The following is a 27,747-nucleotide window of genomic DNA, read 5'->3' as shown; positions in this document are numbered from 1 at the left end:
CCTCAAATTGAGGACTGGGTTCTAGGACTCTTTGTCAGAGTGTATTTTCAGAGAGTGAAAATGTTGAAGCTACTTTTTAAGAGAAGAGATTGTCATCTGCAGGGCAAATAGGTCTGGGTTCTCCAGCCTTTCACTTACTGCATAAATGCTGAGAGGATCTGAAGCATTTGGAAATAATAATGTCAAGATGAAGGCCCGGAGACTGATTTTCAAAGCCAGACACTGAAGCCTGTTTTTCACTGGAGCCGTACACACACACACACAATGGAATCACTGCAGATCCCCCACCCCAGTTGTTCAGAAAGCTAGCCAGCCACGGGGGGTGAGGGGGTGGCTTTGGAATACAGTATTGCAAAGGCCCAGATTGATTTTCATTTCCCCAAGCTGGAAGCAGAGATAATCGGTTTTGCAAGGTGGGGCTGGAATCTGTTTGTGAGGATTGCCCGCTGGGCCCTTCTTTCTCCACTAGGTTAGGATTGGCTGGCCAAAGATGCCCATTGACTGTAAGTTTAGCCTTGGAGCCAGGAAGACTCATTCTGTAGTTTTATGAATCAGCTGATCGCCTCCTGGATGAAGGTTTCCCTCTTATCTGTTCTCCCTCCCTCTCTCTCATTCTCTATTTTTAATGTAAACCTTTTATCATCAAGTAGGATATGCTTTTTGCTAGAGAATAAACCATAGTTTATCTGAACTAGTAGTATTCAGACCTGGAATGAGGGTCCAAGTTGGTTACTGTATAAATTTTATGGAAATGGAAGAGAAGAGGCAGGGGAAATACATATTTTATCTCATTTACCCCTCTCATCTGTGGTCTAGCGCAGTAGGTATTATGGTAGAGCAAACTGAGGCCTGGAGATGTTCAGTAATTTGCTAAAACATCACACAGGTAGTAGAGATAGGATTTGAATCCTGGTCTGTTTCCCCTGAAAGCTCTGCTGTTTTCCTTTTATTCTATTTTGTCTCCCTCTCTGGAAAAGCCACAAGATATGTGATTTACTTCTCCGGACCTCTGGCACACAAGCTTGCTTTCTTTCCTTTCTTCAGTGAATATGGCTCCTTTGATCTGTTTATGTCTGGCTTAAGGAGACATTCTCTGGCCATTCCCAGAGTAATACGGCTTTCCCCCCAAAGTGGAGGCTTGATGGTCAAACGCAGCTCAGGAAGAACCACTGCGGGGTGTGCAGGGTGGGAGGGATAGCCCAGTCTTCCATCTAAATTGTTGCCAGAGCATCAACTTTAATGGGGAATCTGTTTCATCTACCATTCAGTGAACAATTTACACAGCAAGCGATTTAACTGGCCGAGGGGAAAAAGTGCCTGGCCTTTGGAGAAAGATGTATCCGTGTAACCTCGGTGAGCATCTCTCTCAACTTCTCCAAGATTTTTGTGCCTCAACTGCAAAATGGGGATACTAAAATGAACATTATGGTGTTGAGAGGATCAGATGCAGGAAAGAGGCCCAAAGTTGGCACTAAGTAAACGGTAGTCGTTGTGACTGTTATCGTATCTATGCCTGTATGACATATTTCCTGGAGGCTTGATGACCTGGAGATGTATAATATAGACAGTGTTATATCACATCTGCTTAGTGATGAAGAGTGAGACCTTCCTAGACATGAGTCCCAGCTCAGCCACCTGCTAACTGGCTATCCTAGGACTGGTCCCCTGGAGGCAGAGCCTGGGACAGGGATGCTTTTTGAAGTGGTTGATGTAAGAGGTGCTCTCAGGAGACTGGGAGCAAGGGAAGAAGGATGGGGCTGGGGAAGTAGCCAAGCAAGAGCTGGGTCTCAGTTGGATCCCACCAGGGGTTCTGGAGCATGAGTTGTACCATAGAGTCAATCTGACCTTGTAGCAATGGGGGAAGCCTTCTGGGCCACACCCGCCCCCCCAGCCCCTGTCATCAGTCGGTTCCGGGCTCTGGGCTGCTTTCCAAGGGGGGATGTGGAGCCTCTGTTCCCCATGGAAGAGGGGACGGGGACTGCTCTGAGCTCTGAGCAGCCAGCTCGCCCAGCAGCTGGAGGATGGGTGCACTGCCCAGGAAAAGGGATCTGAGTGAGGCACAACCCGCGCCCTCTACACTGGTTGACCTTGACCGTGTCGCCTACTGCTCTAAACTTCAGCTTCCTGCTCTATACAATGGAGATAATAATAGCACCTCCCTTCAGAGTGCTGTAAGGGGGTTTCTGCTGAGTCACAATGAGCCCACGGTGCATCCGGACCTTTATGGTGATGTGTGGCACACAGCAAGTGATCAATGGATGCTAGACATTATTATTATTACTATAAATTATTATTCTTGGTTTCCATAGATACCTTTTATAGTCGCTATCATTCAGACCAGCACTCTTTGGATAGTGAAAGGAACACTGCTAATAATTACTCTGGGATAGCAGGGACAAACTGGAACCGTTCTAGGCAAACCAGGGTTTGTGGTCTCCCCTGCCCTGCCCCCCGCAGGTGTTAAGGGTCTGGTCTATGCCTTTGCTGCCAGCAGTCTTGTAACAGTGGAGGTTCTTCTGGACAGGAGCTGGTGGGATTCGAGGCTGAGAGTCTCCAGACTGGGCTGCAGGAATGTATTTAAGTGGCCATTAAGAAGCTGGTCTGTTTTGTGGCTCAAATTGGCTTGTGGTGGAAAGGCACTAATGGACTGGGGACATTTATTTTCCCAGACTGATTTACAGCAAGAGACCACATGAAACTGCTGGAATGAGACCAACTGGATGAAAAATAGTTGCAGCCATCAGCCAGTGGCTCCATTGGCTGATCTGAAATGGGCCGAGGGCCGGCCACGCTAGAGGAAAGCCAGCAGATTGGCAGGATCCTAATATATCATGAGGGTAAAGTGCACTGGAGACGGGGAGGGAACTCATAGCTATTGGGCACTTGTTAGGAGCCAGCAACTGAACTGCCTGCTATACACTCTTTGTTTCATTCTATCCTAATGGCAACTCAACAAGGTCAATGTTACGGTCTCCATTTTAATAATGGGGAAACTGACATTCGGAGACAAGTTAAGATCACAAACTCTTAAGTGGATGAGCAGTATAAAAATCCAAGTCTGTCTTGTTCCTGGACTCTTTACATGTGGGAGTCTGATTATCAGAGAGACACATTGACAAAGGCACAATGGACACAGAGACAATGAAAGACCAAGACACAGAGAGAGGCAGACAGACACAAAGACCGGAATGGGAAATACAGAGAAAGAACCATGGATGCATTTGACTGATCTGAAGTACAGCTGATGAGACTCAAAATTGCATGGTGCCACCTTGTCTCCCAAAGTGGCCATTGTGCTTCTGAACCACATTCACTTTCTGTCCATTTCCGTGGTCTGGGATGCTTTTGGGATCCAGCTCAGATCACATTGCTATGGCTGTTGACCCAGAACACCCGTGCTGATTCGATATAATCATCACTCAAGACACTGAGTTCCTTCCTCTGCCCCTGTGGCCTCCATTGGGCTATGGCTACATTGGCAACTTGAGTGCAGGATGTCACCAAACGACACAGCATTAAAGTGTCCCTGACAAGGCCAATCCAATGAAATATGGCCAATATGATCTTCCCTGAGTTTATTCAAATAAAGGAGTGGAGTGTATGAGGTTAAGTGACACAGATGTTTGTAAAACTGAGAAATTGCTTGGAGGGTCTTAAGACCGGAGCCAGGAGCCCCTATGGCAGAGAGATTGGAATAAAGTGTTCTGAGTCACACTGAGCCCTGTTTGGTGATGACGAGGTAGAGATGCTCCTTCTGGGGTCTTCCTTATTCATCGAAGTTTGCCTTTTCCCATTATCTTGTCCTCCCTGGAGAGGGCTGGTGATGGTGACAAGGTTTGCTCTTGATGCAATAACGGAATGGACTTCCTGTCTCCCCAGCAATTCGAGGAAGAAAGGAAGCCCAGAATCAGTGTGTCTTCTATTTCATTCAAAAAGGAAATGTAGAACATCTTACAGGACATCTGACATAGAGCAGGTTCCCATAAACAGCAGCCTGATCTTAATTAGACAGAAGCCAATGGCAGTGGCTCATGATGGGCAAAGGGAGTGATGACTGATACTCAAGTTCACTCCACCCTCCACTGGCAGCACCTTTGGAGCAATGAAGCCTATCACCCTTGTCATTTTTCATCTGCCGCTCACCCATGAGTTTATCATCTTTACTTGCTAAGAAAAAGGGACTCAGAGATGAAGTGGAAAGAGTGAGAGGCTACAACAGATCTGAGTTCTTACCCTAACCCTACCTCACCATGGCTGTGTGATGGTAGGCAGACAGCACCTTCACCTTGTGCGTATCCTCACGTTGGTAATAACACCCTCTTTTTGATATTGTTATGAAGACTGGCTGAGAGGCTGTGAAAGTCCTCACTGCTCCTTGCACATAGCGGGCACTCAGTAAAAGTTATTTTCCTTCCTCTGTTACCGGGGCTGCAAAAGAGAGAACTGGGACACGACCCCATCCTCCCATTCCCTGTCTTGATAATCTCCCACCAAACTACGTGGGCAGCAGGGACTAGGGTGCTGGCTTTTGAGTCTTATGCCCAGGGTTGGGAATGGATTTGGACTGATGTATTGCTACCCTAACACCACCTCTGCGCATACTCATTTGGGGGTAGCAGCACAGATTTCTCTGATAGCTGGGTGTGCAAAACAGCCCAGCCTCTGGAGTTTGGTTCACACTCATCCAGAAGAGCCCCAAATCCCACGACCTTTGGGCAAATCACTGACATTCAGCGCCAACAACAAAGCTCACCCAGACATGGGGAATAGCGCCCCCGTGACCCCAAGTTCCTGCCACTTCTTATTCTTCATAGGGATCTTTTTTGGCATCTTGGCATTTGTCATAGAAGAAAACGTTTAATTAGACACAAGAAGACGCTCTTCCTAGGAAAGGGCAGTGGGCGTGTAATCTCAAATTAGGTTGATTCCTCTGTGTGTGATCTCACACAGAACGTCGGTTGGAGCCATGGTATTAAAATGAGTAAATGTAATGTTTGAAGGCCCAAGAGACAAAATAGATGCTCCAGTGAAAGGGGCTGTTTCATCTTTAAATGTGATATTTTCTTGATGACAGCCTGCAGTGAGCTTCTGTCCTCAGTCTCCATCTGTCAGTGACCCTCGATCTCTCAGCCTGAGCCTCTTCCCCAGCACTGTCCTGGGGGCAGGAACATGAGAGTCAGTGGTTCCCCAGACAGACCCCCCTTGGCAAGTTAAAGCACGGGGTCCTCTTACTCCTGACTTCTCTAAACACCTGTAGTCCCCAGAGCCCATTGCAGGGTAATTATCTTCTGTGAAAGGAATGATAATGATTCATTTCTTGGGCTGGCACTGAAAAAACACCCAAACTGGATGGGAGGCAGGATGCTTTGGGTTATAAAAGAGTTAATGTTTGAAGAGAAGCAGATGTGGATTCAAGTCCTGAATCTGATCATTTTAGCAATCTCTATAAACTTGGGAAAATGACTTACTCATTTGAAACCTCAGTTTGCTTATCTGTAACATGGGTATAATTATAGTCCTTACGGGATAATTTTGTGTGTGTCAGGATCAAAAGAGAGATCATGTCTAAAGTATTTAGCAATGATGTTGGCATATTTAATATTTGTTGAATGAATGAAGTCCTTGTCATATAGTGTATGTTTAATATATATTAATGGTGTGGTAAGGAGGAGATGCAAAAAAATAGGACATTAGAAAGTCCCTCCATGTGTCATAAAGTTTTCTGGATAGAGTCCCTATTCAGATTCCACATGTCTTCCCTGAAGGGTACAAGACCCTAACATCAAAAGTAGCCTGGAAAGAACATGCCACCATGGCATGACGTAAACAAGAAGATCCAGATGAATTCCTGAAGGAACAAGAGAGGAAATGGAACCCAAATGTATCGTGCTCCTACTGTGTTCCAGAAGCTGGGCCAAGCTTAGGGACCTTCAAAAAGAAGACCAGTCACTTTTGCTCTGACCTCTCTTTCCTTCATTTCAGCCTTGGTGACTGTCATGATGAACTTGTCCCTGGACTTCTAGGCTCTCCCCTTTCCTGACCCTTCCATCTTTTATCTTCTCTCTCCTCATCTGTTAGCTTCATGTGCTCCTACTGCAATGAGCTGCCTTCTTGAGACTTGGAAAGATGGTGGCCTTTCGCCCCAGCTGCCTTCTGCAAGGTTAGCAAGCCCCACTGCAACGAGAACTTTCTTCTCCCAATTTTCATATATCAAGGAAGTAATCTGATTGGCCCTTCATGAATCACATACCAGCCCCTGGATGTCCCTCTCTGTCTGGCCCAAGGGACTGAGGTGCTGTGATTGGCCACATTTGTGCCCCATTCTGTTCTATTCTGACCTAGAAGAATGGAGCCTCGTGATTGACAGCCCCACCAGGAGCTCATGAAGCGTGTGTGTGTGTGTGTGTGTGTGTGTGTGTGTGTGTGTGTGTGTGTGTGTGTGTGTGTGTTCGGGGTGGGGGTGGGGTAGATACTCTAAATGGAATGGAGGGCAGTTATCAGATAGCGCAGGTAAGAGACACACTGGACTGATCAAAATGGCAGTCATCATGGGGGATAGAAGATGCTTCTTCACCCAGGAAAAGTGAAGAATCAGGCAGGGGACTGGAGAAGGCAGCTCCATTCCCTGTCTTGGGACTTTACATCTCTCAGCACCAAGTTACTGAATCGTATTAAATAACATATATAATATTTTCAACTTTGAGGCCCATCATCTTTAAAATCTCTGGTCATCTTGGACATTCCAGAAACTCTCTCTGTTCTCATTTAAGTGATGAACACCAAGCCTGGGGCTTGGGTAACAGTAGGCGCTCAATCAGTGTTTGGGGGAACGAGTGAATATATTGGGTTGCCCAAAAAGTTCGTTCGGGTTTTTCTGTACCATCTTATGGCAAAGCCCGAACAAACTTTTTGGCCAGCCCAATGTTACTGACTTTCCCCAAATTGTTAGTGTACACTCTGGCAGAAGCGGCAGTTCACTTGTAAATGTGGCGTTCCTAATACAGTGGCCCGTCCACGCCAGTGTGCCTTCAGCCTCCCCTCTGCCATCAGCTTTCTCTGACAGAAGTCTACATCTCTCCAGCACGCACGTCTTTGAGTGGGGACTTGAAAGAATACCAAAGGAACTATGTTTTTGGAGAGTTTTACTTCTCCTTGACACAGTCTGTTCTCTTGAAACTAGAGATCACTTAAAAAAATAAATAAATTTATTTATTTATTTTTGGCTGCATTGGGTCTTCACTGCTGCACACGGGCTCTCTCTAGTTGCAGTGAGCGGTGGCTACTCTTCGTTGCGGTGCGCGGGCTTCTCATTGCGGTGGCTTCTCTTTTGGCGGAGCACGGGCTCTAGGCACGCGGGCTTCAGTAGCTGTGGCACACGGGCTCAGCAGTTGTGGCTCACAGTCTCTTGAGCACAGGCTCAGTAGTTGTGGCGCACGGGCTTAGTTGCTCCGCAACATGTGGGATCTTCCCGGATCAGAGCTCGAACCCGTGTCCCCTCCATTGGCAGGCGGATTCTCGACCACTGCGCCACCAGGGAAGCCCCTAGAGATCACTTTCTGAACCCTCTAATAACTACTTTCCCGAGGCTGGGAAATGTGGGCCTCTGACTTCTCAAGATGCTCTGTAATTTCCTCCGTATTGCCGTGCGGCTCCATCGGGGACCGGAGGCTACGGCTCTTGGAGAGAAGCTGGTGTGCTGCTTCTGATGATGGTTATTCCAAGAGCACCTGAGCTCAAGTGTTCCTGTGATGCTGGTACACCTGGGGATGCCAGGCCCTGCCAGCCTGGCTGTTCAAACAATATTTCACTAAACTAAACATATGGTGGTAATCCTTGTGTAAGATACCCACACATCAAATCATGCTGTACACCTTAAATTAATACAGGGTGTCAATTACAGCTCAATAAAACTGGAAAGTAAAGGAATAAATATTTCAAGCTATTGGGGGAAAAAAAGCCCCTTTTAAAACAGTATGTCCGTGACTCTGTTCCCACCTTCCTTTGTAGGTATCAGGCCCCCCACCTTCAACACCTCCCACATAGTTGCAGGGGTTTCTTAGGGGGTGTAGCTTGGATGCTCAGAAGCACAGTTCTGGCTCCTCCCCACAGACCAAAGCCGCCCAGCATGTTTCCCCGTTTCTTCTCCAACCCAGGTGGAGCCTGGTTCTCTGCTTAGGCTGTGGTCCCCTTTCCACCCAATACAGGTTATAAAGCAGCATATGCTACCTTCTGTATTAATCCTCCTCCTGTTTGGAGCTAATAATAATGACACTCTTGTCATTAATCATTTATCATCATTATTATCATAATGACCTTTACTGAGTGATTTCTATGTGCCATGGGCACCATATTAAGCGTTCTGTAGAAATTTCTATGATACCAAACATTTTCCAGATGAACGGAAAGGATCAGAGAAATAAGGGAACTTGCTAAAGATCACACATCTCATAAGACAAAGGGAGCTGGGATTTCAGCCAGGGTTTGCTGAAATGAAACTTCACTCCCACTCTTCACTGCTCAGTCCTAGACACAAGCCCCTGAAGTTGAAGGGCAATCTGAGTTGGACCAAACACCACATTCAGAGTCAAACCTTCCTCTTGCATTGCCACAGGCTTCTTCATCTAGGCTTCTGTTCTCCAACTCAGATTACCCTTAGGATGAGTTTTTCTCTTTCCCCCAGAAGGCTTATCTGCTCTTCGTCCAAATAGATACATAGTGGGGCTCAGACACTCTAAATTCTACAGTAAACTCTGACGAAACTTTCAAACTGCACTCTACAAAGCCTCCTGCCCTTCCTCCCAGTGCAGACATACCTGCTTCTTAAAACAGACAATCCATCAGGAAACAGACTTAAAAAAATAAAAAATAAAAAGATCCCTGTCTAAGATCAGAAAGAATTGCTTTTCATTTATCTATGCTACACACAGTTCAATCAGCTAATGGGGAGCTGTTAAACCCACTGTTCCTATCATTGGTCTGAATGATTTCGTAATTGGATTCTCTGTATCCTCCAGCTAAACTGAAGAAAACTGTTCCAACTGGGGACTCTGTACTAAACTCTGACTCAACGTTTCTGCAGCCAGAACCCAGGATGCATAATGCAGCTAAAAACATGCCCACCTTCCCAAAGACAGCACTTTCTGCTTTCAGATCCTGGAGAACATTTCTGTCTGCCCGCAGAGGAGATGTCCCATGCCCCTGGGACTGCTCCTTCCTAGGAAATAACGAGCAAAGGCAATTTGCACCCCCTTACCCAGTGAGTCCACATCTCTGCCCTCAGCCAACAGCGTTTATGGGACACTTGACTTCTTCTTTTTGCTCTTTTAACATTTTTTGTTCCTTTTCCTATTCTTTTTTCCTTTTGTATCCTAGATTCAGCTGGCATGATTCACCCTTGAATAGAAACCCAGCTTCCAGTATAACTGAGAAGCACGGTCAAATTCTGTTGAGTCCTTTAGAAAACACCAAAGCTGGATGCATCCGTGCTACGGAGAAAAACATCTCGAAAAACTTCTCTTCCCGTTTAGATCCGCTCACTGCCTCCTGCCCCCTCCAGACTCTCTCCCTGTGCTCTTGAAACTCTCCCAGATTCTCAAGCCCTGCCCTTGCTATCTCTTGTCTTTTGCATCTATCTTTGCTCACCTTTCACATCTATTCTTTTATGTTCCAGGATAAATATTTGCTCTTCCCAAAGCACAGCAATCAAGCAGGTCTTTGTTCTTCTCAGCTTTCCCCTTGCTACACGACAGCGCTGCCAACCAATATTCCCTCTAGCAGAAGGAAGGAAAGAGCTTGAATCACTCCTTGGTGTTTTCCTACTTACACCTTCAGTGGAGGAATCATCGTTGGCAAGGCTAGAATATACCCTGGGCTAAGCAGAGAACGTGGAAGAAATAGATTTTAAGGCAAACTCTCTGCCTTGGAATTGCACACAGTCCATGAGGAAGACAGCAGGGCAGTGACTGTGCTACTGCCTCCTTCTTAGGCTAATTAATTTTTTTTGTTGAAGTAGAGTTGCTTTACAACGTTGTGTTAGTTTCTGACGTACAGCAAAGTGATTCAGTTTTACATATACATATTATTTTTCATTCTTTTCCTTTATGGTTTATTACAGGATATTGAATATAGTTCCCTGAGCTATACAGTAGGACCTTGTTATTTATCTATTTCATATATAGTAGTTTGTATCTGCTAATTCCAAACTCCTAATTTATCCCTCCCCCACCCCCTTTCCCCTTTGGTAACCACAAGTCTGTTCTCTATGTCTGTGAGTCTGTTTCTGTTTCGTTAATAAGTTCATTTGTGTCATGTTTTAGATTCCACATATAAGTGACATCATATGGTATTTGTCTTTCTCTTTCTGACTTCATTTAGTGTGATAATCTCTAGTTGCATCCATGTTGCTGCAAATGGCATTATTTCATTCTTTTTTATGTCTGAGTATTATTCCATGGTATATATGTACCACATCTTCTTTATCCATTCATCTGTCGATGGACATTTAGGTTGCTTCCATGTCTTGGCTATTGTAAATAGTGCTGCTATGAATATTGGGGTGCGTGTATCTTTTTGAATTTGAGTTTCGTCTTTTCTGGATACATGCCCAGGAGTGGGATTGCTGGATCACATGGTAACTCTATTTTTAGGTGGGTTTTTTTTGTTGTTTTTTTTTGCAGTACATGGGCCTCTCACTGTTGTGGCCTCTTCCGTTGTGGAGCACAGGCTCCGGACGCGCAGGCTCAGCAGCCATGGCTCACGGGCCCACCCGCTCCGCGGCATGTGGGATCCTTCTGGACCGGGGCACGAACCCGTGTCCCCTGCATCGGCAGGCGGACTCTCAACAACTGCGCCACCAGGGAAGCCCTATTTTTAGTTTTTTAAGGAACCTCCAGACTGTTCTCCATAGTGGTTGCACCAATTTACATTCCCACCAACAGTGTAGGAGGGTTCCCTTTTCTCCACACCCTCTCCAGCATTTGCTATTTGTAGACTTTTTAACGATGGCCCTTCTGACTGCTGTGAGGTGGTACCTCATGGTAGGTTTGATTCACATTTCTCTAATAAAGGCTAATTAAATTTAAATACTAATTAAGTAAAATTAAAAGTTCAGTTCCTCACCCACACTAGCCACACTTCAAGTGTTCAGTAACCACACATGGCTAGTGGCTGCCATATTGGACAGAGCAGATACAGAACATTTCCATCCCTGCAGAATATTCTTTGGACAATGTTGCTGTAGTCTACCTTATTCGTTTTCCCACTGAAACAACTGTTTTAGGAAGCATAGTTTTTATCAGCAGTAATGACTTGGGAGATAGCTGTCATGTTATAGCAAAAATGGACTGTTTCTCTGTGGGAACCCTGCCCCTCTGGGCTCCAGTGAGAAGTCAAGCAGTAAGCGCTTTGCACTGTCTCATAATGCTTTCTCCCCTCATGGAGAGGTGGGATGAGGCTGGAGAACTTGGGAGAATGGAAGCAAAGGGCGCAGCCATGCCTAAGTGACACTTAGCTGTGGAACCTCCATGACTCCTGCAAAGCGAGTTAGTAACTGCCCTCCCTGTGCTAGTTGTGACCCGTGTCCCACTGCCTGTTAGGGAATTGTCATACTGTGAAGTCATTTATTTCGTTGATCTCTGAACTCTTGGGAACCAGAGATGTCATTGTCACTGTTGTAACACTGTCACTGTTGTCCTGAGCCAAGTCCCAAATCATGGAAGGTCTGTTGAATTTAAATTAAATTAGTTTGAATGTTCTACACAACCAGTCACTGCCAGGCATCTGTTTGAAGTCAATGACTCCGTCAACATCTAACCTGGACCACAGAGATTTTAACCTTTTCAAGAACCTTCTTAGGAACCTTCTTAGGAATAAATACCTAATGTGTCCCCAGGAGAGGCTGAGAGTAAATGAATAACTCCAGGTCCAGAAATCAAGGGGTCGGTCTTGGACAGCTTGTTTTGGACCCATTCATGCCGTGCTTTTCTGTTCCTGTTGAAAATGGCTCTTGATATTTAGATTCTCAGTGTATCTCCTTGGTCACTTTGTTCCATGTTTGAAATACTACCGATGTGGTTTTTTGTTTGTTTGTTTTTTGTTTTTTTGCGGTACGCGGGCCTTCCACTGCTGTGGCCTCTCGCGTTGCGGAGCACAGGCTCCGGACGCGCAGGCTCTGTGGCCATGGCTCACGGGCCCAGCCGCCCCGCGGCACATGGGATCTTCCCAGACCGGGGCACGAACCCGCGCTCCCTGCATCGGCAGGCGGACTCTCAACCACTGCGCCACCAGGGAAGCCCCCTCCTAACCCATTTTTGAGATGAGGAAACTTAGGTTCAGGGAGAGGAAGCTACCCACGCGAGGAGGAGCCAGTAAGCAAAAGCGAAGGATTTAAATTTAGCTTTGGTGACTGCAGAGGGTGTCAGCAAAGCTAACAGTTCTTTGGGAAAGCCTTTCCGGGGCTCATTGTTTTGACTCCGTGGTTATCTTGTCTGTGAGCCCATCTCCGGGTGACCGGGCGAGCTCTCTGGCTACACTTCTGTAAAAGCACTCATCACGCCGCATTGTGAGCAGCTTTCATGATTCTGTTTCCCCATGAGAAACTGAACCCCCTGTTAACTGTGGGTATCCAATACTAAGTGTCTGCTTGGGATATAGTAAGTGCTCAATGTGACAGATGAGTCGAGAAGTCCCCTCTTTGTAACTGGGAAAACTGAGTGATGCTCTCTCAGAAGAAAAGCAAAGGGCAGTAGCCTCTGGAGACATCACTTGCTTTCATCCCTTGGCTTTGTAAACCTCAGTGCGCCTCCGTTTTGTTCCCTGTGAAATGTAGGTAATGTCGTGCATCTCTCTGCCTTGTTATGGTTGTTGGAAAAATTAAATATCACACTCATAAAACACTGAACACCATGCCTGATATACACAGCGTGCACCACATACATGTTATCTACTACAATGACTCACCACCAATAAGTCCTTTTCTCCCCATGCCCCATCACTTGAGAAATTAGAATGGGGATTTCTAGAGATTCTACTAGCTTCTTGGGCCCCCCCGCCCCACCCATCACAAAGCCCTATATGAGAACCGGTCTCAGAAAGGGTCCATTTCTTCTTGAACAGTCTTCTTTCTGGAAACAGCTGATTTGGGGCTACTTAGAGCAATTTTTCTCAGTGCTGATGGCACGTGACAATGTGTGCTTGGGTGAAACAGACTCTCAAAGCTAGGGCCAGGATGTACACGTTTGAAATATATATATCACCACGATGATCCTGACATGCATCCAGAAAATGATTATTCTTGAAGCTTGGTCAGCCTGCACCCACGTGGTCCGCAGTTATTGCCGCTGGGGGAGGGTACTGACTGCCGTCGCTCACAGAGTGAGGCTCACGGTCTTAATACAGTATTTGTTTAACATGAATTCAAAGTATCTTGGAGATGTTTCAGAGAATCATAGAGGTCATGATTTAAAGAAACTTAAAAAATGTCAGCTAGTCCTACGTCTTGAATTCCCTCCATGACATCTTTTGTGAGCTTCACAAACACCCTTAGTAACCTGGAACGTGACAGCCTATCCAACATTTTTTTTTAAATGATTAACTTCAATAAACAAAATTACTCTGTCAAAATCTTCTAAAAGTTTCTGAATGCTTATTCTCAACTTCTGTACACATCTTCTCCCGACCGACAGCGACTAGTTCAAAGACCGGCATCCGTGCATGGACCACGTTTTGATTAGCTTTCATGTAGTGGAGGCCGGAGCAGTGATGATGTAGAAGAGATGGGAGAATTGCTGGAGGGGTGTTTGGAGTAGCGAGAAGAGATGAGATGAGGTGCGCAGTGGAGGGAATGACTTTGCTATCCAATATTTTAATCAGCAATTTAGACATAAAAATCAACGGCATGATAACTGCATTTTCAGAGGACACAAATCCAGGAGGAAAAGCCAATTTTTTTGGATGAAAGAATTAGGATCCAAGAAAGAGCCAGACAAATCAGAATGATGAATCTAATCTAATAAGACCACATTTAACATGAGTAAATATAATTCTTTGGACTAGGATCAAAAAATTCAACTGCCCTAGAGGACGAGAGAGCTTTTCATTTTCTTATCTATTTAATCATCATCTATTAATTTTTACCTTGTCTCATTCCAAAGACAGCTTGAAATAGCTTAAAAAGAAATAGGTAGAGCAGCGATTCTCTAAGTGTGCTTCCCAGACCAGGAGCAGCAGCACCTGGAGATCTGTTAGAAATGCAAATTCTGGGGCTTCCCTGGTGGTGCAGTGGTTAAGGATCCACCTGCCAATGCAGGGGACACGGGTTCGAGCCCTGGTCTGGGAAGATCCCACATGCCACAGAGCAGCTAAGCCCGTGCGCCACAACTACTGAGTCTGCACTCTAGAGCCCGCGAGCCACAGCTACTGAGCCTGTGTGCCACAACTATGCAAGTCCGCACACCTAGAGCCTGTGCTCTGCAACAAGAGAAGCTGCTGCAAAGAGAAGCCCGTGCACCACAACGAAGAGTGGCCCCTGCTTGCCGCAACTAGAGAAAGCCCACGTGCAGCAATTAAGACCTAACACAGCCAAATTAACTAATTAATTAATTTTAAAAAAAAGAAAGAAAGAAATACAAATTCTTGGACCTCCCCCATAGACCTACTTAGTCAGGAACGCAGGGATGGGGCCCAGCAATCTGTGTGTTTACAAGTACTCCTGCGAATTCTGATGCACAGTCAAGTTTGAGATCGAATCTAATAGAGTTTAAGATTTATTTTAATGGGAACTCCAAAGCATTCAGAAAGTTAAGATGAAGTTGAGTGTTAGGATAACATAGAGAATGAATGCCAGAAAGCTCTGCAGTGTGTGGGGAGGGGTGCTACAAATTTGGTTCAGAGCTTCCTAGTAGCCAATGCAAAGAAAGAAATATAATCAGTTTCTACACTGCACTGGGCCTGTAAGAGGCACACAAACAACCTTTGTGCTGAAATTTGAGGAAAAATTCCCTGTCTTCATAAAGAAGAGAATGTGTATTTTAACAAATATTATGTTCAACAATATCCCTTCAGTAAGTAAAACAGTGGGTTACTGAAGGTTGTTTCTTTGGCCATGTATCTCCCAATTGAACCAATGATGGGGCAAGATTAGGGATTTCTATTGAGTGTGAAATCGAAATATATGATTGGGCTCTATTGAGCTGCATCAGTAAAGAAGCAGTCTTCCGGAAGAGGAAGGTTTTCATCATACAGTTCTTCGTGTAATGGTCTGAGTGTTTGGATTCCTGTGGTCCATGCTGAGGATACTGATGATCTGAGGGAGGAACAAGACGGCAAGAGATCTAAAATCCTTTCCCATGAGCCACCCCTGCCTTCCTTTCACCTGGAAAATAAAAGGGGACCTTCTCCATATCTACTTGCCTCTTCTTTGCTAAATCCTTCACTGGACCAACTTTATCTCAAATTGGAAAATTAATAAACTATAACTGGGCTGATTCCTCTGTCATCCACTTAGTGGTGTCCTTTAAGAAATAATTTATAAGCTTTTGCACAGCAAAGGAAACCATGAACAAAACGAAAAGACAATCTACAGACTGGGAGAAAATATTTGCAAATGATGCAACCGACAAGGGATTGATTTCCAAAATATACCAACAGCTCATACAGCCCAATATCAAAAAAACAAACAACCCAATCAAAAAATGGGCAGAAGACCTAAATAGACACTTCTCCAAAGAAGACATACAGGTGACCAACAGGCACATGGAAAGATGCTCAACATCGCTTATTAGTAACGAAATGCAAATCAAACCCACAATGAGGTATCGCCTCTCACTGGTCAGAATGGCACCATTAAAAAGTTTACAAACAATAAATGCTGGTATAGAGAAAAGGGAACCCTCCTACACTGTTGGTGGGAATGTAAATTGGGGCAGCCACTATGGAGAACAGTATGGAAGTTCCTCAAAAAACTAAAAACAGAGTTGCCATATGATCCTGCAACCCCACTCTTGGGCATATATCCAGACAAAGCTATAATTCGAGAAGATACATGAACCCCTATGTTCACAGCAGCACTGTTTACAATAGCCAAGACACGGAAGCAGCCTAAATGTCCATCAACAGATGAATGGATAAAGAAGATACATATATACGTATATATGCATACACATATACATACATACAATGCAATACTACTCAGCCATAAAAAAGAATGAAATCATGCCATTTGCAGCAACATGGATGGACCTAGAGATTATCACACTAAGTGAAGTAAGTCAGTAAGAGAAAGACAAATACCATATTATATCACTTATATGTGGAATCTAAAAAAAATGACACAACTGAACTTATTTATAAAACAGAAATAGACTCACTAACATAGAAAACAAACTTATGGTTACCAAAGGGGAAAGGGTGGTGGAGGGATAAATTTAGGAATTTAGGATTAACAAAGACACACTACTGTATATAAAATAAACAACAAGGACCTACCTATAATGGAAACGAATCTGAAAAAGAATATATATATGTATATGTATAACTGAATCACTTTACTGTCTACCTGAAACATTGTAAATCAACTATCCTTCAATAAAAAAAGAAATAAATTATGTCTTTGATATTATTAGCATATCCAAAGGAAATTAACAGAGCCCAAGCCAGAGCTTTGGGGACAAGAATACACAGCAGCCTACCATGGTTTATAGGTAACAGAATGACAGCCTAGTGGTCAGAAACTCAAACTTTGAAGCCATATAAAAAGAGCTTGTACCCCAGTTCTGGTACCTACAATAGGGCCTTGGACAAGGTACTATATCTTCTTTAGGCTTAACCATCCTCCTGAACAAAATGGAGATGAAAATGGTCCATACCTTAATACCCAACCTGTAGCATCATCATCAAGTGAGCAACATTTGTTGAGTCTAGTAGAGCATAAAATGAAAATAGCTAGACATCTCCCATGAGACTTTACAGGGTTGACATCCATCACTTCACAGATAATAGAAAACAAAGTACAGACGCCAAGGCTAGCTTGCCTTCCTTCAGCTTCTAGATAGAATCTGAGCATCCCAAGTCAGTGTCTTTTACCAAGACCACCAAGCATCTCTTCCTCTCTACCTCAGCTTTGATTCTGATAATATTTTAAGCAGAGCCCACAGGATGAAGAACCATCAAGCAAACAGAGTATGAGAGCTGGGGTGGGGCCGGGGGGGAGTGGGCTTCACAGACGGAGCCAAGGTCCTGCAGCGCACTGATGGCAATGCAGGAAGCGGAACCCACGCACCCTGCATCTGTTTCCTTCCACCATTTTTCTCTTAGTCTTCTTGCCCCTGATTCTTGACATTACTGATTTTAGTCACATTGAATTTACTTGCGTTGCAGATTTCATGGTGTCATGGGGTATAAGATAAGCAAGGAGCTTGAAGATCTTGATTCAAGTCTCAGCTCTGCCATGGACTGATTGTGTTGTCTTTGGCATAGTCAGCTTTCTTATTTGAGGCTCAACATTCACATCTATCTAATGGGAATAATAATATCTGCACTTCTTGCCTTTCTAGGATTGTTACAAGGTTTAATGAGATGTGTATAAAAGCACATTATAAACTGCACTATGCTATGCAAATGAAAGAGTTATTTTTTAAAGAGACTGCCTCCAAATGTCCCTGTACCTCCCTCATTCTGTGTTTTGAGTTTTTCAGGGTCCCTTTCTCATACCTCGGCCTTCATTCCTTCAGGATGCTAAGTGTCAGTAATAACCCTTTAAGCCTATTATCTGACTAATAATTTAGTGTGGGAGGGAAACAACACAGCCTTATTTTTATAATTATACCAATATTTGAGAAACATAGGATCACTTAGAAGACCATTACATCAAGCGCTTCGCAGCAGGATTTCTTTTTGCAATGCTCTCAAATGTTTAAGAGCCATGTAAAAATTAGGTAAGAGAGACATTTGACAATTACCCCTGATATGGGCCTGAGTCATCAGGCATAGTCATTGCTACCCCCTCAAAATTTCCAGGTGAAAAATCAAATTATCTTAGCGAATACTGGACACTATAATTATGATGATGTATGGCTTGATGTGCCCCTGTGTTTTCCTGTTGTGTTGGGGAAAAAACGTGTTTGACAGACCCAAGTTTAAGTTCATGGGTTCACCATTCATTGTCTGTGTGGCCTTGGGCAAAGAACTTATTATCTCGAAACAATGTTGCTGGTTTTGTTTGAAAAAAGAAAAAAAATGAGGTCAGTAATGGCTGTCCAGTGGGTGATTTAGGGTTATTGATTGTGGTATTTGTTTTAATTTGTATTTTGGTTTCATGAGACAGAGACCATACATATAACCTATGCATATAACCTATAACATGCGTGAAGTATCAAGGGAACTCTTGGATATTTGAGGGCAGGAGGCATGTGGGGCTGGGTTTCACCACATGTAGAGACTGAACCCTTCCATCCTTGATAACTCGGCAGTGAGGTTTGTATAACTCACCCTGGTATAGCCTGTTAGGTTGGCTCTGTGACCCAGCTCAGTTCTATTTTTTTGACATCCTTTCTGGTACTAAGTTTTTCTCCTGATGCATGTTTCCCAATTCATAGTTTTTGAGAGAACATCCAGTTCTCAGGCCAGCTCACTTACTTTATACTGAATGGGCTCCTGCTTAGATTGTGAATGGCCACTCCTCCAACATTGGGTCCACCACTGGGTCAATCAGTGGGCAAAGAGACAAGAAGTCCTAAACCTGGTCCCTTGGATGTGCCCCTTCGTCAAGGGCTGTGGCTGAAGTCTCCTTAGAGACGGAGTAGGGCGTCATCTGTGAGGGCTCAGTTTCTAGGCTTGGCTTCGATTCGGATCCTGACTTTGACAGTTTCTAAAGATGCGACCTTACACAAGTAACTTAATCTTGTTGAGTCTAAGTTTCCTCATCTAAAAAATGGATATGATAGTTCACACCTCGTAGGAGCGTCATTGAGTCTTAAATAACAAAAGGGAAGTGTTTAGCACGGTTTCTGCCACGAATTGAACCCTCAGTAAATGCTGGATAGGTCCATCTCAGGAGGTGGTGTGTGGGCAGGCACCATGAAACAGGTCTGATGCAACACATAAGGGTACTTCATTAACAACTGTTCACCTCCTCTGTGTGTTGAGATGAACAACAATGACCCATCCTCTGTCCCCTGGGATACACCTCCTTCATGTTTCTGTCCTCAAGTTGGCTGGCATTCTCCACGATCCTGACAGAATCACTGCATGCCTCACTGACAAAATGGGATGCTACCGATTTTATAAGGTCTGTCTTAGCCCTTCTCGCTGGAATCAAGTAGCTGGCTCCCCGTCTACAATCACTGGGCCCACTTCACGCTGGATGGAGATTGAAGGCCGCCGTATCGAGCAGCGTAGAAAGCATCTAGGATGCAGCCTTCTCCAGGGGCTGGAGCGTTTACGGCACTGTCGAGTCATTTCTTCTGGCATTTTTCCATCAGGGTCTTGGGAAATCCTAAGTTTTCACACAGAGGATATAACACAGTGAGCTGAAACATGCGTGAAATGAGATGGGGTGTTTGACTTGGGACGTAGAAATTCCTTTTATTGTTATACAGCGATGCTTTATTTATTTGATTGTGTCGGAAAATGGACTATTTCACAGAAGTGAAGCTTACAGATACCTGAAGTTTTCCCACTTCAGCTCTGAAACTATTTGTAACTCTTGTTTAATGGGAATCTTCCTAAAATGTATCTCACACGTCAGCCTTCTTCTTAACAGAAGATGCAGATATTATTATTGAGTACTTACTATGTACTTGGCACCATTCTTAATGCTTAACTCTTATTAACAACCCTGTGGCATGGGTGCTACCATAGCCCCCATTTCACAGACAAGGAAATTGAGGCTTAGAGAAGTTGAGTAACTGAGCCAAGGTTACACAAGGAGAAGTCATGGAATTGAGATTTGTGCCCAGATCTCCCCGAGCTCTTAAAAAACTGGCCACGTTATTGGAGAACATTTTGGTTAATAAATGACCCTAAGAACTATTAACCATCAAAGCAGGACCTTTGGAAGTCTACACATACATTTCAGGAATGTGTCCATGACGCTGAGCATCCCTTGGCCGCTTTTTAAAAGGAGTTAAGGGACTTCCCTGGTGCCGCAGTGGTTAAGAATCCACCTGCTAATGCAGGGGACACCGGTTCGAGCCCTGGTCCGGGAAGATCTGACGTGCCACGGAGCAACTAAGCCCGCGAGCCACAACTACTGAAGCCCGCACGCCTAGAGGCTGTGCTCTGCAACAAGAGAAGCCACCGCAATGAGAAGCCCGCGCAAGACAATGAAGAATAGCCCCTGCTCGCCGCAACTAGAGAAAGCCTGCACGCAGCAAGGAAGACCCAACGCAGCCAAAAATAAATAAAATAAATACATTTTTTAAAAAAGGAGTTAGTACTCAAACTGGCAGCACATTTTTTTGGATATTCATGAATATTCCTTCATTCAGTGGATGTTGCTTGAGTCCCTACTGTGTTGCTGTGGGCATAATGTATGCCAGGTATTCTGGAAGCAAAGAAATACGAGGCATGCAGCTGCCTTCAGAAAAGGCACATGTTAGAGATACTTCAATGGGGCAATATGTGCATCTTGCCTCATCTGTGTCCAGAAAAACCTAAAGAAAGGGATGATTCTTGAACCCACCTTTCAAGGAAGTCATCCTCCTTGCCCTTACCCATTCCTTATGGGTAAGACTGATGAGTAGACACCAGGGGACGTAGATAGAGTTAGATGCTTCCTTGGCTCCAAAGAGGCCAAGGAAGAAATGGGCCACCTGTGTTTAAGAAGCTGTGGCCGGATGCTAACGGGCCTTGGGCCAGACCGAGGAGTCTGGTTTCTATAACCCATGTCTTTCTTAGATGGCAGCTTATGAAAACAGGCAGTACATTAGAACCACAGCTGGTGGGAAACAATACATGTTGAGTGAGATATGTGTTCCCACTTGATTAGTTCACGGGTGTTAGACGCAATTCCCAATTGCAGCTCTTGAAAAAAATCCAACAGTTCAGAGCATTGGTAGCATCATCAGAATCAAGTATGTGGTTTTGCAAGGCAATGACTTTGATATATTTTAATGATAACTTTCTTATTCCAAAAGTAATATGTTTGTAGAAAATACCTAATGACTTCTCTCAGCCAGAGGTAACTAAAATTTTTGAAATGAACCCTCCAGTCTTCCCATCCCCATTGGTCCATCACTTTGACCTATATTCTTCGAGTCACCCTCCTGCAGCTGGACCCAATGTGGTCTCTTAATGGCTCATAGTCACCATTATGGGTACCGTTTATGGCTCGGCGCTCGTGTAAGTCGATGGGATGGTTGAGGTGTGACGGTTGTTTTGAGACCTTTTAGGTTAGGTCTTTTTTCTCTTTGTTTTTCATAGAATGGCGGATGGCCATTGTGTCTGGCTGCTTTCCATGTGTCTTCTTATAACCTCTTCCTAGTATACTTTTTACCCTTGATTAACTGCTAGAACAGCTAATGACCAGGCTGGTTAATACATACTTTTAAAATAAGAGTAAGGAGGCTCTGAGTGGGAGCAAAGGGACTCTCTTTTGAATTAGAGCGTGAACTCTGCAACTGCCATTTGAAGGGCTGGGAAAGCATTAGTTGTCTAGAAAGATCACTGCTTTACTTTATTGGTGACATCCAGCTAAGTAACATTACTATTAGGCATGTTTCATCAGAAAATTTAAAAAGAAAGGAGAGGGGAATTGGGGAGTGGGCGAAGGGAGGGAATGGGAAGGAAAGAAAACTCAAGCCAGTGCTTTCTTTCGGATCTCATTGTGAATTTCTTTTTTCATGTTTGCTGTTCACAGTGGTTTAAACTTCATTGACTTGATGGTGCGACAAGGGAATATCGACAACCCTCCCAAGACCCCCCTGGTGCCAGGATTTGAATGTTCTGGGATTGTTGAAGCTCTGGGGGACAGCGTTAAAGGATTCGAGGTAACGTTTTGACTTCTGACTGAAAGGATGATATCTATCTGGAATCCATTAAGATAATAAAAGAGTATGCAAGATATGTTTGAAATAATCTATAACGTGTCTTATTGTTATTATCTCATTATTTGGGTTTATTAACAGTGGTTGTAAATGATAGGACTTTCCAAACGTCTCATACCTTTCCCATGTACCGTCTTGTTGTTCCTGGCAACAGTCTGGTGAAGGGGCCAGGGGAAACCTTAGCATCCCCTTTATTCATTTTATACAGTTATTAATAAGATTAAAATTAATACAGCTATGAATTTGGCCTTGTATTAACTAAGTGTACATCCCTCCTCTCTCTATCCGTGGCTCTCATTTCCCCATCACTTCAGGCTCAAAAGTCAACTACAAAACGCAAAAGTTGGGGAGAAGTAGCCTCTGTATTTTATAATTGGGTTCCTTTAAATATCTACTTAGCTGATGCATCTAAGCGATCATTTATAAATCGTTATTTCAGACACTGGGAAAGTGGCATTTTTGGATGAGGATTTTAAAGCCGAGGGGAGAGGTAACTGACAATGAGACAGAGCGGCTATGGGTTGGTGGCTTGGGGAGTAGGGCAAGGGATAAAAAGGGTTATTATATTATTCTGACTACTTTTGTACATGTTCAAAATTCCGCATAATAAAATTTTTTTTATCGCTGAAAAGATGTATGACCCTTCCTACCATTATCATGCAAATCAAGTAGGATCTTGTCTATAAAAACTGAAAAACTATGGGCATATCAATTGCACAAAATTGCGGTAGTTTGGAGCAAGAAAAAACAGTGGAAATCAGGCATAAGAGCTCTCGCTCGACTTTAAATGCTTCCCACGGAGAGATGAAGGGACCTCACATTTGAGAATCTACCATAACTAGAAACATGGGGAAGTTACTGTTTTTCAGCCTGCAAGGTAAATATTGTTATCCCCTTAGAGATGAAGTTCAGAAGGGTTCAGTAATTTCCATGCGGTCAGAAAGATAATAAGTAGTAGCTGCAGCTGGATTCAAATCACCAGAGCCTCTTTACTCTTCCTGCAGTCCCACGCTCTTTCCCTCTGTTCTCCACCTGCAACCATTGCGACAGTTAACACAGGGAGAGAAACGCTATAAAAGGCAAAGCCAGAATGCGCCCTTGGAATTGATTCTGAGGCTGCTCAGCTCTCGGTGCCTCGGAGCCTCAACATACTGTGAAAATATCAATATGCTCCCGATTCATTACGATGAACGTCTGGAAATCTCATCCCGCTCATCCGTCTTTTTGCTGGTGGTTTCCAGATAACATGGCAGAAAAACGTTGAGAGAGAAGTAGATGCGCTTTTTCTTTTCTTTCCTATGACTTTACATTTTCTGTCCCCAGGTAAGCAATCTAACCTCACGTGGCAGCACCATCTCTCCCTGAAAGTGCTGCACGTGAGCGCTATGATCTGCTCTCCGCCCCTCCACGTGGTCCCAAAGGAACAGCTCATACCGTTTGCGCTATTCATCGTGAGCACTGGATAAATAACCCATCATTTTAGACTGTAACAGCAGATAAGGATGTTGTTGGCCTTAGTGTAGAGGGAGGAATCACTGTGCTTGATTACATGTATCGTTTCCCTTACATGTGATCTTTCTTCTGCTAGTTAGCCCTGACTTGCTATTGTCAAACCGATCCATCACCCCCTCCACCCTCCTCCAGTACGTTCAGCTGCACAAACAAACAAAAGCAGCCACCTACAGCTGTCCAGTCAGGGTGTGATTTGGGAGAAAACCAATACTAATAGGCCCTCTGTAATTCTGACTTAAAACTTTCAATCATGTTGGCGATGGGATTCCACACGGCAACACACTGAATAGCTCTTGGCTTGATGGATCGCAAGGGAGCCTTGAAAAGTTGTTGCCAGAGGCTCAGCACTAAAGGAATTATTTGGGCTCAGTCGCCCAGGACTAATTTCGTTTTTTTAAACAGAATCAAGTAATGAGGTGAATCGGATGTTTAAAAAAAAAAAAAAATGGTTCCCCACCGCTGGACTCTGAGACTGGGGCTGCTGATGTGATGGCTGATCCTCTTTTTGCCATTTTGATAGTGAAACAAGAAGTCTGGAGCAGTCAACCCTGCTGGGATGGCTACGACCATCACTGCCAAGGTGGTCTGGGCTGGCTCTGACCATCACCGTCAAGGTGGTCTGTGACAGCACAACCATCGCTGTCAAGGTGGTTGAAACGCTCTTTTCATACACTCTGTTGACACTGGAGGCCATCAGCTGCTCTGTGGTGTTATGGATCTTTGGGTTTGCATGATTCTGTGCAAAGTAGGGTGCCAGTGTTAGACCCTAGAGATCCTCTGGTCCAAGCCAGGGCATCTGAGATGATATTCCTGACATCATCATTTGGTTTTTAACGCTTAGACAGCTGTTCCTCTGCTTCATGAAACTCAGTGGGTCGATATTTAGCTTTTGATCATTCAACTGGGAAATCCATGAGATCAGGAACCAATCTGTTCTTTTTAAGAGTTAGCATTAATTGTTCTCTTCTCGTTTTACATGCACAGTGCCAAGTGGATTGCATGCATATTATGTCATTTAATCTCCATAAGGACCTGTTCCTAATATTATACCCATTTAAAAGCTGAGAAAACTGAGACTTAAAGAGTTAGACTAATATTCCCAGACTTGGTAGGTTCCCCTGTTGTACATCCTTATATAAATTTATTTCTTCTTTGTAGCACTTAGGTGTAATGAATTAACTATTTGTATCTGGAGTCAGCCTACCTAGATTCACCTCCCAGTACAGCTACTCTTTGGCTACATGACTTTGGGCATGTGCTTTAATCTCTCTTTGCCTCAGTTTAAATGTCTGTAAAACCTATGATCATTCGTCTGTAATATGGCGCTGTAACAAAACCCATCTCATAGGAGGCTTTTGTTGTTGTTTTTGAGCAGGGGTGAAAGAGAAATCCTAAACTAGAAAGAAAATAAAACAGTCGAGTCAGTCATAAAAATATATATACACTAAAACACACACATATGAAAGCCGTTAATTTACTGAGAAATCACTATGACCACAGCAATCTGAATATTGCATTTAAAAGTTATAGTATAAGCAACTAACATCAAATAGCAGAATGGTTCAATTGAACTAGCACTTGGCAGCTCGTGTAAGCCATCAGTGATAGTTTACTTTGTATTTACCTTTAATAATGATATGCTATGAAAAAAACTTAGCATATGATTATAACCACTTTAAAGGGAAGACTGCTGTTTTTTCTTTTTTTTGAATGGTGTCTGGCTATGTAAACCACTGATAAAAAAACCCCACAGTATTCAGCCCTGCCTCATCTAATCATGAGGTAAAGCATGTGACAGCCTTAGGACAATGTCGGCCATGTAATACGTGTGCAATAAACGTTAGTTGTTATTCCTCACACCCGATGGCATTTTCCTATTTCATTCGAAGCCTGGCTGCTCTTGTTCAATCTCTTGCACTTAGATTTACATGGCTCCTCTGATGGACCACGTTTCACATCCGATGTAATCGGTAATCCATTGATGCAAATACCACAGTGAACTAACCTGGCAAGGAATCTATATGGGGTGGGAGAGAATAGCTGAGAGTAGATTTGACTCCTAGCCCCTTTGACCTTCCCAGTTCCCAAACAGGGAGATTAGATGAGAGGTTAAATCAGTAATATGACCTTCCAACACTAACATTCCATGGCATGTGATGTGATGCACGTTGTATCGACATATCTATGCTCCAGAAGAGGGGTAAAGTCCCTGACTTCCATGGCCCCTGGGAAGCTTGCACAGATGGACTTCAAGAGCATCCACAGGGACTTCCCTGGTGGTCCAGTGGTTAAGAATCCACCTTCCAAGGCAGGGGACACCGGTTCGATCCCTGGTCGGGGAACTAAGATTCCACATGCCACGGGGCAACTAAGCCCACGTGCGGCAACTACTGAGCCTGTGCACTCTGGAGCCCACTCGCCACAACTAGAGAGAAGGCTGTGTGCCACAACTAGAGAGAAGCCCACGTGCCACAATGAAGAGCTCGCGTGCTGCAATGAAAGATCCTGCCTGCCGCAACTAAGACTTGACACAGCTAATAAATAAATAAATAAATTTAAAAAATTGTTTCTCGTTAAAAAAAAAAGCGTCCACAAATGCCTCGAAAGGCAGGTGAGGTGAGGGTGTGCATATTTGAGGGTTTGGGGTTTCTTTTTTTACTGGGAAGGACTCTTTTTAGTTTTCATCAGATTCTTAAGAATATTTGAGAAACCTCTCAGAAAAGATTAAGAAACCTCCACTAACTCTGTGCTTCCCTATTCCCAGATCGGGGACCGTGTCATGGCATTTGTCAATTACAATGCCTGGGCAGAGGTGGTCTGCACACCAGTGGAATTCGTCTACAAGGTCCCAGATGACATGAGCTTCTCCGAGGCCGCTGCATTCCCTGTGAACTTTGTCACAGCCTACATGATGCTCTTTGAAGTTGCCAACCTCCGAGAAGGGATGTCTGTGCTCGTACACTCTGCTGGCGGTGGCGTGGTAAGTGGGCTGCTTGTGAGGCCTCCTCCCCAGGGTCAGGATGGAGAAAGTGCAGTGACACCCAGCTGATGATGAGATTCCTGTGTGAGCTGTGTCCATTCGTAGGGATGAGCGCTATGGTTCTGGTGAAGCTCACATGGATGGTGGAATTTGTACAGAGGATTGCATGTGGGGTAGGATGAGCCTCAGGGATGGTTTCCCTGGAGTCTGGAAAGGTCTCCAAGATGGCGTGTTAGGACTGTGTGTCTCAGAGATGGATTCTGTAGAGAAGCGCTCTCATTCTTGGTATCTCAGTGAGCTGTTATGTCAATCATTGCGAGCCGCTTCGTAAGTCGTGTACTACTAACATCAGCTGCAACACCAAAATGGAGGATGATTTACTTTTTCAATAAGTTGCCACAAATTCGTGACGCTTCCCATAGTAATGGTGCCCTTATTCATTTATGTTCTGATCTATTTTCTTGAGTGGAAAGAGGTAGACAGAGATTGTCCTAGCACAATAGGAATTACACTTTAACCTAAGTCTACCCATGAGAGTGGTTGCCTACATGAATGTCATCTGTAAGGTGTGTTTTTGACAAGGGGGGAAATAATGGAAATTAAAATCGCTGCTCTGGAGCTAAGGGATGGCATAGATTTCTTCCATGGTTTGGATGGGTCTCGGTACCAGTCACTCCATATGTATCGCACAGCTGTCCCGTGGCAAGCACTGTGTTCCCATCGTGGTCTACTGGGGTTGGAGGAGAACTCTTTGAGAGTAGGAGACACTACTCATTAATTCAACAATTATGTATCAAATACATACTATGTCTTGGACTTTATGGGAATAGAGATTAAAAAGAGAAGGTCCAGATACACCATCCAGTATCTGTGTGAGAGGTTCTTGGTGTTGGGGATTCTGTGGTTTGATGAACTCAGAGATGAACTCTTAGGTTAGGTGTATCTTGATGTTTTCACTGGAGGTTCTACTAACATTGATTTTTTTTTTTTTTAATCTTGGCTTTCTACAACTACCAAAACCCTACATAGTGTAAAGCACATTTCCGGTTTTCCTTTCCAAGAAGACAAGCTCACAACAAAAATGTGAAGGCAGAGACGTGAAACTTTAGGAATGCTTTAAGAGGAGTCCCGTCAATCACTTTAGCAAATTTGCCAATGTCTTTTGACCATGAGTAAAGATACAATAAAAGTTAAAATATCCCTCAGAAAAGAAAT

The 27,747-nt window shown here is 44.1% G+C and overlaps 1 protein-coding gene across 1 annotated transcript in view; it reads left to right on the top strand.

Annotated features, from left to right (window-relative positions):
- Positions 1-27,747, top strand: part of VAT1L (vesicle amine transport 1 like) — a gene marked incomplete at both ends in the record, with an annotated part of 145,323 nt that overhangs the window by 1,961 nt on the left and 115,615 nt on the right. Inside the window, 2 exons of the mRNA XM_082862511.1 lie at positions 21,854-21,983; positions 26,317-26,532. Coding sequence (XP_082718637.1) covers positions 21,854-21,983; positions 26,317-26,532 — 346 coding nt within the window. The remainder of the gene's footprint in view (positions 1-21,853; positions 21,984-26,316; positions 26,533-27,747) is intronic.

This window comes from Leucopleurus acutus (assembly GCF_964270905.1).
Source record: "Leucopleurus acutus genome assembly, chromosome: 20".
NCBI lineage: Eukaryota > Metazoa > Chordata > Mammalia > Artiodactyla > Delphinidae > Leucopleurus > Leucopleurus acutus.
The sequence above is the reverse complement of the archived record's forward strand: the minus strand, read 5'-3'. Positions and strand labels throughout refer to the sequence as shown.